This window comes from Physcomitrium patens, chromosome 11 (genome assembly GCF_059467195.1).
Source record: "Physcomitrium patens ecotype Gransden chromosome 11, ASM5946719v1, whole genome shotgun sequence".
NCBI classification, from domain to species: Eukaryota; Viridiplantae; Streptophyta; class Bryopsida; order Funariales; family Funariaceae; genus Physcomitrium; species Physcomitrium patens.
The window spans coordinates 6,008,561-6,021,528 of NC_143420.1; the positions used below are offsets into that span (position 1 = coordinate 6,008,561).

The 12,968-nt window shown below is 46.5% G+C and overlaps 2 protein-coding genes across 3 annotated transcripts; both read left to right on the forward strand.

Moving 5' to 3' along the window:
• The first annotated feature begins 483 nt into the window (after positions 1–483).
• On the forward strand, positions 484–4,532 carry LOC112288745 (uncharacterized). The gene is made up of 2 exons (XM_024533272.3): positions 484–3,302; positions 3,504–4,532. Exons 1-2 carry the CDS (start codon positions 2,124–2,126, stop codon positions 4,200–4,202), a joined length of 1,878 nt encoding a protein of 625 aa, XP_024389040.1. The 5' UTR covers positions 484–2,123; the 3' UTR covers positions 4,203–4,532.
• Positions 4,533–9,696: 5,164 nt separating this feature from the next.
• Positions 9,697–12,923, forward strand: LOC112288746 (uncharacterized). 2 transcript variants are annotated; one of them, XM_024533274.3, is made up of 9 exons: positions 9,697–9,954; positions 10,409–10,667; positions 10,803–10,968; positions 11,163–11,243; positions 11,386–11,531; positions 11,712–11,810; positions 12,064–12,124; positions 12,353–12,428; positions 12,546–12,923. In XM_024533274.3, exons 1-9 carry the CDS (start codon positions 9,748–9,750, stop codon positions 12,657–12,659), a joined length of 1,209 nt encoding a protein of 402 aa, XP_024389042.1. In that variant the 5' UTR covers positions 9,697–9,747; the 3' UTR covers positions 12,660–12,923. The 2 variants fall into 2 exon arrangements, with proteins under 2 accessions (XP_024389042.1, XP_024389043.1); XM_024533275.3 differs by having other exon boundaries at positions 10,413–10,667.
• The last annotated feature ends 45 nt before the right edge of the window (positions 12,924–12,968 follow it).

Here is a 12,968-nt window from a genome sequence, read left to right on the forward strand (position 1 = left end):
AGACATTCCATCCATACTCCTCCAAGTTTTGCAACCAGACCCAAAATGCTTGCGAATGCTTGAAACATGAGAGACCCACGATAAACAATGCGTCAAACCCCTCTGCAAGAAACATTCCTCAGAAATTAGGCTTATCAAGAACAGGCTGATCAATGACGCAATCCACTCCTACATTGACGAAAAATCTGAACGATTCAACAGCGACAAGTCCAGGGCCCACGAAACAATCAAAACTCAATGTACTCCCCTAGTTTCAAATTCAAATCACTTTCCTAAAGACCCTGCCTCTGTGAAGCCCACAACTCCAAAAAAACTTCCACCAAAGTCTTCACTGAGGTTAAGTTCAATTCGCGTGAAAGACCTAATTGTCTAATCCTCTTAATCAAAGACAACCTCGCATCCTCGGCTCTGGAACCCACGAACTGGACAACACGACTTCGAAGCACTGTTCATCAGACAGTTACTCACACTTGTATAATTTTCCAATCATGACGCAACGCAAAGTAGCTTCCGCTGAGACCTCCTTCCGCTTCATCCAGATTCCTAATTAAAGCCAAAACTAACCCGCTTGAAATCTCAGTGGCGTTTAGATTAAATAGTGCCCTAGATAAACGCCACCTCAACGCAGTTCACCTTCAAGGGCCAAGATTACGTGGATGAATCGAACGCTTCGATCCATCCCACGCCTCTCTCGCCCCACTGGCATCGCCACAAACGATCTCAGATGCCAATCCAGAGTTCAAAAACCATAATCCTCGCTTCCTCACTCGGTCACACAGAGTCCATTACCCTATGAGTTCTATATGATTGTCATGAGACGCTCCTGTATGAGAGAGAGAGAGAGTGAGTGTGTGTGTGAGCGGGGGATGGGAAACACAGTAAGTAGGAACTAGACAGGACAGGAAGAGAGACGCAGAAAGGGCGGGCAGAAAGGATTAAAAGCTTCGAAACAACGCTAGATTAGCAACAAGTCTCGGTAGCATCAGGGGCAACGATAGGCGCAGGCAACGTGGGTGTACCACGGCAGCCATCCAGTTCATTTACCGAATTAATTTCCGGCATTCTGCCAGGCTCCAACTGTGCGTCGCAGCCGCAATTGGCCCACGTAACCCACGAGATCTCCTCTTGCTCCGCCATTGTACCTCCCACATACGGTCCTAATACGCCTATGATATACACCAGAAAATTTCAACTTGCGAGCGCGAATGACGAGCGTATGTAGGGGTTTCCATGACGATGGTGATGATGGTGAATGGTTTGGGTTTAGTAGGCTAGGTTTTAATTCCTTGCCTGCTGCTGCTGTCCTTTCTCTAACCCATTTCCTCTCGTCTCGTCATGTCCCGTGCTTTTGCGCGTCCTGGTAGAGAGAGCTCATCGACAGAAATGGAATCTTCGGATTTGTAAGGGTTTCGTGGGGTGGTAGGGAAAGGAGTGCCTAGTTCTAAGGGTATTCATATTGCGCCACCTGCTCGTCTGTGCGCTCTCGTCGAGTGGGCTTGTTGTGGAGGCACTCTGTGAGCCTGCGGATAGTGTCTGTGGGAGCTGTGTGTGAATATTTAGAGAGGTGAGAGGGGTGGACATTTGTGGCTTTTTATGGACAAATGGTGTAGACGGGTGTGGTTAGTATCCTGGGGGGAGGTGGTGCTGGTGCGGGAGGCGGGAGGTGGAAGCTTCGGGCGACGCAGTGGGCGGGGTTGTGTTTTTATGACTGTTTCGGGCGTGCACGATGTGCCGTGGTGGAAAGGTTGGAGGTTGCGACACGGACTCTAAGGGGTGGGCGGATGAGTTCGGGTGCTCCTGGTGTTTAGTGTCATCGGGATGTGCTTATGAGCGTTCTTGAGATGTGGGTCAAATGCGGACTGTAGTAATTGCGCAAGTGTAGGCATAGGAGGCTGAGCAATTGGGTAGTGGCCGCTGTGGTAGCTTTCTGCAAGATCTCTGCGTTTGAAATCTGTCGATACTTCAACATTGTGCGTTGCTCGCTTGTTAGCGAGCGAAGATCATTCCTGTATCATATGTTATCATGAAGGGAGACAGTTGTTTGTTTGTTTTTCGATGAAACACGAGGACTGGTACCGGCAGATCAAGGAGGGTGCACGCTGGTAATACAACCGGGCATCCCCATGTTTCCCTCTAAGACTAACCACATAATGTCGAGGTATCGACCCATAGCGCCAAAACCTACGCCCAAGTCCGAAGGTACTGATCAAGCTGATTCTCATTCGCTATCCTCGCTATCGGCCGACAAAAGCAAATCGACTGGCAAGCGGAGAGGCAAGCGCCCACCGGACACCTCGAAGTCTCCTCGCACGGCAAAAAAAGCCCGAAGCCACGGAACGAGTTCGGGATCAATGACAAGGAAGTTTGGAGGTGCAGATGGAAACGTGGAATTCCAGACTCCGAGCTTCAATCTCACCCCCATTTTTAGTGATCGGGTTGCGCCCGTGTTCGGTCCTGGAGGAATGCAACGTTTCAAGGAAAGCTTCGATCATCCTCAGGGCGGAGTCTCGGTGTCGTTGTCTTTGTCTGCGAAATCTCCACCCCGAGATTCTTATTACGAACAGACTACGAACTTCAACAACCTAAATTGCACCACCTCGAGGTATGGTAGAGAGGGTTTGAGCTTCAACATCGGTACCTCTCGCCCTGTGACATTTGAGAAGGATTTGAGATTTATGGGGCGGGCGGCGGATGCTCGCGAAGGATATGCCGAGGGCAACTTAGCATCGCTGTTTTCTGCAGATTTTCCCAACACTTGTGGGGGAAGGGAGCCCTTCTTTCGTTGTCCTTCCCATTCCACCAGCTTCGGTGCAGACAGCGAAGTATGCTCGGCTGAGCATGTTGCGGAAAACCAGAAATCGAACATCGTAACCCTATCCCTTCTTCCAGATACCCCCTCATGTGTGAACACACGCTCAACATCTTCGAGTTCGACCCTCTCTCTTCTACGCTCGGACATTCGATGGTCTTCCGGGAAGGAAGCAACCACGAGCAGTGATTTGAACACTAGTCTGACCATGTCGAGCAAAGGACGGTGGTCGGAGGAAGACACGAACACGAGCCTAAGAGTGAGCCCTCCCAAGAGATTTGCCTCCCCAGTAGCTCGGATGCTTCTGGACCGGGCGGTAGAATCATCTCAAGGAGATGGTGGAATGCGAGTGGTGGACACACATTACTTGGAGCAGCGGCACGGCGGATCCTCCGAGGCAGTAATGCTCACTGACGAAGGGGAGAGGGTCTTGTGGGTGAACTCGGCGTTCAAGAGATTGTCCAATGAAAGGAATAGCAGCAGCCGAACGCAGGTGTGCTCATCCACTCGAGTCCATGTCCCTTTGGATGTCACTTCCTGGTGTCTGAACATATTCTTGACCTAACTTAGAGGTTTAGTCTATTGTTGAAAGTGTTTCCACCCATTGGTAATTAAATGAGGCTTTCAGTGAATGGTATTTTCTTTTCTATGATCTTGCATCAGGGCTTCTCTAATTTTTCTCTTGTTGCGTCAGGCAATTGGACCACACATAGACCCATTGGGAATTCCCACAAAGCTATCTGTCCTGACATTTCAGCCGCCATTTCCAGCTCCCAAGTGCAAAGCAATTCTATGGGGCTTTTTAAAGAAATTCATTCTACCGGAAGGAGGTACTCACGGGTCATCCAGTATCTCGGAGGTTCAAGCCAAAGTAATTGCTCCACAGCCTGTGAGAGCTGTCGGGTCAACCATCACCGTGCAAACTATCGTCTCGTTCGACCGGCATTCTGTTCCTCTGACGGAGACATTCCAGGATGTTCAAGAACGTCTAGACAAAGGGGATATGCCTTATGTTGTCACAGATTTAAAGTTTCGTGTCAAGTGGGTGAATACTGCTTACAAGAGGTTGGTAGGGCAACCCAAACTCTCCTGGCTAGCGTCCACAGTGGGCAGTGGCGCGGATCATGAAGACTCGCCTGCGTCTCTCCGACTTGCAGGCGACGTGTCGCTCGTTTGTGATGGTGCCCAAATAATGGATGAGATTGCAGCTTTTACATGCCGGGTAGGGATTCACTGGAGCCACCAAGGCGAGCACAGTGCTATGTCTGTTCCGTCTGAAGTTTTCAGATTGGAAGACGGAACCGCGGGTAGTATGTATGTTTGGGGGTTTGATGTTTGTGATGCAGGAGTGAAAAATGTTCTCCAGATCGAAGAAACAAGTCCCTTTTGTTAATATATTCTTCCGGGACCTGTACCTTCCCATTATTTTATAATCTAGAGACCAAAGTTGTCAAAGAGGATGACCCGATACTGAGCCCATGAGTCTGTATCTCGATCTGTTTTCTTCTTCCTCATCCAGGCAGTGATTGGGAGCTTCTGTTGCACCTTTCAAATTAGATGATCGGTTTCAACCCTCAACTTCTGCTGGTCTCTCACTAAGCTATTAATTCGCTGTTTGAAACTGCTGATGTGTAGTGAAAGATGTATACCCGAGCGATTCAGATGTGCATTTGGGTGCGGTGCGCACTTGTCCTTAAATAAACGGATCTTTCTGCTTTCATAATGGGCTGGCTATCTCTCCCGATCCCTTCTCTTCGCCATCCCTGTCTAAAACTGCGCAGGCTGTTCAATTCTGTCTCTTGTGCTGGCTCCTGCCATGGCTAAGGTTGTAATGGACCCTTAGTGTTTCGGTCACCGCCTTTTCGTGCAAGCTTGAGGCGCAGATTCCTATCCACCCGAGGTCTTAATCTAATTGTGAATGGAACCTAGACCAGATTGACCTTGGAGAGTTGGCCATGTTGAAAGCTGTGTCGTTTCCTTCAAGTGGCTGAAGAGCTTGTCAGGGGACTGCAGTTGGAAGCGGAAGTCATCCTTCGGCTTGTCAGTATGAAATACTCATAATCTTCTGCAGATGGCCTCTGGAGTACAACTCAGTATGTTCGTAATTTGGATAAAATTAAGAGTGACGATAGCGATGGCCATATGTGTCGGACGCTTACATCATACTCCATATTTGAATGACGCGTTACGCGTCAATCAGGCAGATGGGCACACAACTCCTAGTGGCCAACGGTGGGGTTCAAGGTTGACAGAGTGTGCTCCAGCGTGGTAGCTCTTCGATTAGCGAGTTTCTGCCATTCGCTGATTTAAGCACCGTAGATGGTATTGGGCGGTCTTAAATTAACATTTCACCAACAAGAAACCATGGAAAGAACACAATTTTGGGAAATGCACACGTGTTTGTGGCAAAACCTGGACGTCAGCTCGCTCGGACAAGGAAATGGAGCTCGGTGGGGTGATGGGTTCCGTGTTTACGCCTTGCCAGTGTGTTATTCATCGATCACCTACTGATATCGCCATAGTAATCACATATCCCTACATTGCTGAGAAGAACCCTCTGCATGGCTTGCATGCTTCCATAAGAGTCTTAGGTCATGTCTACGTTAGAGCTGCCAGCTTACACTTCGGATCTTAGTTTGGCAAGGTCTGTAGAGTATCTGAGCAGTGCAGCACTGCAAGGATTGAGAATCTGGGGTTTTAGGGTTTTAGGGTTTGGGTTCAGAGTTTCGGTGAATGGAGCGAGCAAAGTCAGGTCCTGGAGGGCGTACACAGAAAACCCGTCGAGGAAGTGAAAGGATATTCGAGGTTATGAGAATGTGGAAAGTGATAACTTGGCACCCCTTTGTGGCACCAGCGCCATGCACGGGGATGGGGGTTTATGTCCGAGATTTGTTGTAGGTGAAGGAGTTTCCTTCGATAATATCTCCTGAGTTGTTAAATGGTGATCAGTTGTAACTAGCAACTGGGATTGCTTAATGAGCTTCACACATCAAACCAATTCACTTGAAGATCTTTGGCAATTTAAATTGAACAATTTGATTACTCCGTAGTGTTTGTTCATAAAATTTAAATCATTTGCTTCACATGGTCACATTTTCACATATTTCACAAATTGTGAAATAGTTGCGATTCCCTGGTTTTAGACGGCAACTTTGGAACCCTCTACTTTGGGTGCGAAACATTTTGGATGTTTTATGTTGATTTTTGCGAACCTTACATCACTGTAGTGCGTTTGAACTGTTAACCTTGATGCCGATTTGTTTCTGATTCTTCCTCGAGGATCTGTGTGTGTCGGCATACCTGTGTCCACTACTTGGCGAGGTCGCACACCTTCTGAGGAGATGAGCTTGTACTGAGGAAAGATTATTCCGACAGCAACTGGGCTGTTTAGGACGGATTCTTGTCGAAGTTAACTTCAGCTCCCTGAGAGGATTGGTTTTGAGGATTCTTCGGCTTCTTCAAGATCTTGTGATGTAGGTAATTGTTTGAAGCAGCTGACGAAAACAGGATTCGTATCATGTTCACCATGTCAGTGGTGCAAGTTGCGACGAATGTGATCGTCGTTGCCAACGGATAAAGAATAGGTGAAATGCTGGCCAAGGTGCTTGGGGTAGAGCTGCCGTCTCGTGAAACTCCACTCACGAAGCGATTGCTCGCTGAATGGATGACTCATCCCGTTTGCCTAAAAACCTGCTGCGATTAAATTGTAGCTTCCACTTCCTCTCTCGTCATTATCCGCAATAAAAATTCTGCTGCGTCTTTATCCCCTTGCCACCTCAGGAGGGGGTTGGAATGATCCAGTTGACTGAACATGATTTGTCAGAGAAACACTGCACTAAAATAGAACACGTGCCTATGATATTTTATTCGACCAGCCTGTCTATCAATCTGTGACAGACAAGCGTGATGAAACCTTGTTGTTAATGCCCTCGTATTGTCCGTCCAAGTCCATGGTCATTCAGCATCAGATTTGTGCCCTCTTCTTTTCCTTGTGCGCATCCATTTAGTTTGTTTCGTTTAATCTCATGCACCATAATTATTCAGAAAAGCTTCTCGTTCGCTTCAACATGAGTGAGGGGCATGACCCATGAACAGTTGCAAGCGTAGGCATGCGATGGAGGATCTGGGTACTGCACTGTTCAGATATTTGGCGGTGAACGCACTGTTCTGCTTGCAGGGTTGAGGATGCCTTCACATGACGAGCAATTGCATCAATCAGAGGACATTGAAGCAACATGATCTGCAACTCTTGAGCCACGTGCCGGAAACTCCAGTTGAATGGACAGGATGAGGATGACGTCGAGGCCCTTATTACGTGAAGATATTTCAACACTGCTGCGGAAAATTCTCTACTTGCCCGTGGACTCCCACAACTCGGAGATACGTCCCTAAATTTGGATCTCCGCATTGATTAGCAGTTTCTTACTAAATAAAACACGAGCTCGCCTGTCACGCTGCTGCGACATTGCCATGGAGACATAGGGTCGATGCGAGCTGATTGGTGGGGTTGCTGTTGTTGCGTATGCGGCGAGAACAGTGCGTCATTTTCCATGCTCACAAGTGGGCAGGAGCATGGAATACTAACGTATCGGCCCACGTCTAGGTGAACCCATCCGCGAAATCGTTGTTCCACTTCACTAGTTTCTACAGTCTAGGCTCCATGCAATTAATCTCTCGGATGTCGAGGCGACCGTAACATTCTGCTGTTGACTCCATTTTTCGCGGCAGTGTTCCCATGCGGCTGGCTTCAAATGGTCAGCACGAAAATGCATACAGTAAATGTGGTCGAATCAGGCGCGACTCGGAACGCAATGTAAATGGATAAAATTTTGAAGGCTCCAAGCTTCCTATTAGAAAGTTGAGTGTCGTGATTGACGTTTTCCAATCCTGTTGAAGAGGAGCATCCTTTTTCGTGCTTCCCAATTGCATGCTTAGTTTAAGTTCAATCTGAACTTGGAAGCTTCCATGACTGGTAGCCTTTGTTTTTTATTAGCTTCTTAGGTTATCATCGATGACGTGTTCCTCGCAAGTCATTCCTTCGATTGGTTGTAGAAAAACCATGGTCAGGGCAGGCACTTTTTATGCCGAACAAAAGTCACGACATCGCGAACCAAAAACTTTATGAGACCCTCTGTAAAGCACCTTTTATGTCTAGTGGACGTTTCTCCTTCGTTTGCTTCTTGTCGTATGTTTTGTATCTCTTCGATGTTTGGGAGGAACCATTGGTCGTTTTGCACAAGATTGAGATTGACCGCATCCAATAAAATGCAACTTCCAATGTACCCAAATTCATGCGCTGAAAAAAAATCACTTCAATTCCTGCCTCAGCTTGATTGTAGATTGCACACATTCTCATCAAATTAGGTTATATCTCACTAATATCTGTTGACTTGAGACACATGATTCTGCGCTTAGACGCAGGAGATTCAATTTCCTTGTAAAAACCTCCTGTTAAAGAAACACTCCTTACAAGCTTGCGGGTTATGCAGCGAGGAATTTTAGGGTGTGTCCAACTAGGAAACAACCATCATTTCTAGGACCATGTAGTGGCTATTTCTAGAGTTGAGTGTGTGTCTGCGTTGTGTTGCACGCATCCACACATAAAAAAATACCTCTAAACTTATTGAAAGGACAGTGATCTCGGAGACTTCCTGTGTGGGTGTTGTGACCCTCATCCTCAAAGAACCGTTCAGCACAGGAAAAATGTGTGTTACATGGTTTTGCCATCACAGCACTTCTTAGCAGCCTCGACCATTGCCTGTCTAGATCAATCAACACGCCCTCAGAACCATATTTTTTCGTTGAATTGATACGATAAGGATATCTGTCGGTGTGCGAAAACGTCGACAGACAATTCCCTTCTTTGCTGCACCTCCCAAGCTGACGGTCCAAACATACAACAAAGACTGATGGCAAGTTTCTCGTACAAACGGCCAGATGGCAGATGCATGAACTGCGGGTCCTCCTGACATCTGGGCTCTTAACTTCAAGTGGGAACTTTCAATTCGCATGGTTCGAATTGAATCCAGCAGGGAGATAGATTCCCTCCATGCACGTGCAAGACTTTGGCCGTTTTGGTCTAGATTCTAGGGTTGGCGAAATTGGCATGTCAAATTTGTCCGTCGAGGTCCACCATTGCTCGGGCCTGCAGATTCGACGTGTGACCACAGCGCCCGCTAGATATTTCATGTGGGATCACCGAATTTCCAATGATCAGCCACGGTTATCGTATTCTAAATCTGTTAAACTACAATGCAGTGTAATCGGAGTTTGCATCAGATACAGGCTTTGTAATTTGTTCACAAGTCCTCTCTTAGTGAGTACAGTTTCAGGGTTCAAGGTTTGGCAAATTCCAACGGAGAGGATGAGGAAAAAATCTTTTTAAATAAGCGGATTGGAGTTATTCCGCCTTTCCAGCCTTAAAAATTGCTTAGAAACCTCGAGCTATTGTGCTACGGATCTTTTACTTGCTCTAAGGACTTTAAACAAAAACTGGACTGAAATTCGGGGTTAAAATTGAGTCCTCTAGTGGAAAGTTATGAAGCTGCACTAGCTCACTAACGGTTTATCTGCAGCATGCATTTGCTTTGAAGTGGTGGGATTACTGCCGAGCCAATTCCATCGAGCGCCGAAGTTGAATCATTCTTAAGAGGATTTTCATCACCCAATGAATGAAATGAACCTCGACATGCGGAATTATAGCTCGTTGGGCAGGGGCAGGATCAGGCTAACGAGGTTAAAGAGATTGTTGTCACTTTTGGTTGGATAGTTTGAGATTTGTTAGACGAGAGGATAGAATGGAGGAGTTGACTTTACGGGTGGCGAAGATTGGACGCTGGAAATTGAAGAACTACACTTTTAAGTAAAATCAATCGATCAGGTAAAGTTTTGGCAAGGAGTTTCTGTGTTCCCAAAGGTTTGCTGCTCTTTATGTGGCTATGGCGGACGTAGACCTAGCTGATAACACTGATGACGTACTGCCTCTGCCCGCGCTCCCCTCCGCCCTCTTCCTGCACGACGTTGACGAGCTTTTTAGTGGGGAGGATGATGAACCATCGCCACCCGCCTCTCTGAAGGAACAGCAACCGCAGCGAGGAGGCTTGCGAATTCAGAACGTTGGAGGCTCGCTTAGCTTTCTCCTTCAGGTGGGATCCTCCCCTAGTTATCTCCTCCTCTTCACTCTCACGCCCCCTTCGATTTTTCACGCTCGTCACACGCACCCTCCCATCTCGAAGATTATCAATGGCATTGTCTGAAATGTGTTTTCTAACTAGAGGGTTCCCCCTTCACGAGATAGGATTTTGAAGAAATGGGTTGCTCATTAAATTTCACTGAAATTGAGAGCTATTTGACCCAGCCCCGCGGCCATTGGAATCAGTTGAATGATAGGGAAAGTGTCTTCGAAGTTGGAATTCACGAATTTTCATGAATCTTAACCTTAAGGTTGCAAAGAATGCACCGCTGCGCTCGACGATAATGTGTGGTGACGAGTTCGTCGCTCCAGAATCGTGGCTGAAGGCATCTTGTATGTGTCGGATTTGAGGCTGCTGAATGCGGTTTATTTTGAAGTAGTGGCTAATGTACATCCCTTGCAATCAGATAGCACTTTGCGCTTGGGGGATTCGTCAGCTGCGTAGTGTCCTAGCGCGGCGTCGACAAAATAACGCTCTTGGTAGTGGACGTGTGAACATTATGCCTTATCGACCTGTGGAGCCTCCGTTGTTTGCTTTCTTGAGCCCCACCGCTGTGAGGAAGCTCGTTGAGCTTGACCCTACTCCCTACCTTCTCATTGACGTCCGTCACCCGGACGCAGCCCGCGTGACGCCCAAGCTCTTTGAAAATGTAATCAACATTCCTGGTATGAATTCTCCGGAAGAATAGAGCTGTTTGAAATCTATTTCGGGTGATCGCAGCAAATGGAATGTATAGAAAATGTCAGGCAGAATGAAGAAGCTTACTTTCTGATGAGACTAACTGTAAAAACTTCATGTAGAAACCGAAGTCCTAGCTTGCCTGCAACTTTCAGCGGCTGAGTGGAAGGACAGGTTTCCCTCTACGGAAAAACCAGGACGGGAGGATGATTTGTTGGTGTTTCTATCTACTCGTGGCAAGCGCGCTCAGCGCGTTGCAGCAGCTGCTGCTGACCTAGGTTACAACGGGTAACACCAACGTCTCTAAATTGTTGTGCTCATACCCGTTGCACTTGCATTAGTCGTTGAAGAAAAAGGTTGCTTTTACAGTGCCTTTGTTTGCGGATCCATTGTTCTATGTCGTGAAAAGTGTGGAGTTAAGCTCATTATCTACTGAACATTTAATTAATCCTTTCTTCGTGTGGAATTGATGAGGAGTGCAGATGTTGTATATTGAAGGGCGGTATTCAGGCATTGCGTGCAAGCTCTCCCCCTAATGGAGAAAGCTTGAATTTCATGAGCAGGTATTTGATCCGCAGACTTCCAAGAAATTCAATAAAAAAGTCTCCACATTTACAAGTAATATCTTTCTTATAGCACTCTTACTGTACACATATTTCTATTTCTGTATGTCATCATCTGATATTACTGTTATCCATGCGGCAGGGATGCGGTTGCTCTGTTGCTCCAGAACAAGGAGACTTTGGTAGATGAAAAGGACGTGGGAGCACACACGCCGTGGTTGATTGACCTGCGCAGACACGATGAACGAGCTCTTTATGGTCATATTAAGGGGTCTCTGCACATTCGAGGTATGAATGTGGTTTACCCTGCTATTTAGTTTCCAATGTGTGACCACTACAGCATTTTTAAATGTCCTGCTGTGGATTTGGGCTGTCGAATAAAATCTTCAGTTAAGTCATAGAAGTTGGCCCCCATAACATCGATGGTCATGCAACGAGGGTTTGACTTGAATGGTCGTGGCTTCGCAGTGGAGGAGTGGCCAAAAGCTATGGCAAAAGATGCCGCCGCATACGAGAAGCAATACCATGCGCCCAAGATTGGCACCGACGACATTGTGATCCTCCACTGTAAGTCATTTCCTTTCGTTTATGCTCTCTCTCGCTCTCTCTCTCTAGATATGTGTGTATATATATATATATATATATATATATCTGTGTATTATTGATGTTCAGTCAATGTCTCGCTCTCACTTCAACCATATGATTTTCCTTCCGGTGTCACTTTTCAATTAATCAAATTCGCCTTCGACGGTTTTTCGCACTTCTGTCAAGATCACGGTGTGGGTCATTTTATTTCTAATGTGGACTCTGAATCTTGCAGGTAGAACAAGAAGACGTGCTTCGTGGGCTGCCCATGTAGCTCAAGATGCTGGTTTGAAACGGTATCAGTGACCCATTTTCGCCTTCTAAGTTTATTTATTCTTTGCTGGTTTATTTATTTATTTGTCCTTTCAATCTGTCATCATTTGTTTTTCTCCTCGAATGCGAGAAACTCATGAAGGTTTACTGGTAGTGTGTTGTCTTCATGATGATGTCTCTGTGGTCTCCAAGCTGTCTTATCCTTCTTCGCAATAAGATTTCTACTAACTTAATTCAACATATCTTTGCAGCGTTTTTGTTTACAAGGAGGGCGCTTACGGATGGCGATTGGATCCAACAGTACTACCTTATGATAGCTATGAAATGGTAATCTTTACATCTTCCGAAACCGAGGCTTTCATTTCAGGTTAACAATGAACAGCCCTAAACCTGTTATGCTCCATCATCTTACGACAAGACTCTGATGACTTGTATTCTTGGCAGGGAGATGCACCGCCAGAGCCTGTGAAGTTTGACTTGGAGAGGGTGGACTTTGAATCAGCACAGGCGGAGCTGAAGCACTTAGGATTAATGAAATCTAGGGTTTCAGGAGAATAATTCAACGGGATTTTGTATTGTAAGATGAGCATAGAGAGGGTCGGGGTGGGATTTAACATCGAGTGCACGATGAACAGAGTTGCTGCGGTTTTGGCTCAAATCCGTCTGCAGTAAGAAGCTATGATGAAATGGATCTTTTTTCTGTAGGGATGGCGTAGTGTTTTCTTTGTAGCCAACAGTCATGTTCGCTACCTTTACTACCCTTCGTGGTCTTTTAACCATTGAAAGAATAGCAATTGCATGAGTGTTCGATTAATACTGCAATTACAGCTAGTCTCTCCTCCAAGGACACAGACGCTCAAACTATCA

Excerpts from the sequence above, each read along its gene's own strand:
- LOC112288745 (XM_024533272.3), top strand. The coding sequence starts at position 2,124 with ATGTTTCCCTCTAAGACTAACCACATAATGTCGAGGTATCGACCCATA. Across the intron at positions 3,303-3,503 it reads ATAGCAGCAGCCGAACGCAG|GCAATTGGACCACACATAGA; the intron begins GTGTGCTCATCC and ends TTGTTGCGTCAG.
- LOC112288746 (XM_024533274.3), top strand. The coding sequence starts at position 9,748 with ATGGCGGACGTAGACCTAGCTGATAACACTGATGACGTACTGCCTCTG. Across the intron at positions 9,955-10,408 it reads CGCTTAGCTTTCTCCTTCAG|ATAGCACTTTGCGCTTGGGG; the intron begins GTGGGATCCTCC and ends CCTTGCAATCAG. Across the intron at positions 11,811-12,063 it reads CGACATTGTGATCCTCCACT|GTAGAACAAGAAGACGTGCT; the intron begins GTAAGTCATTTC and ends TGAATCTTGCAG.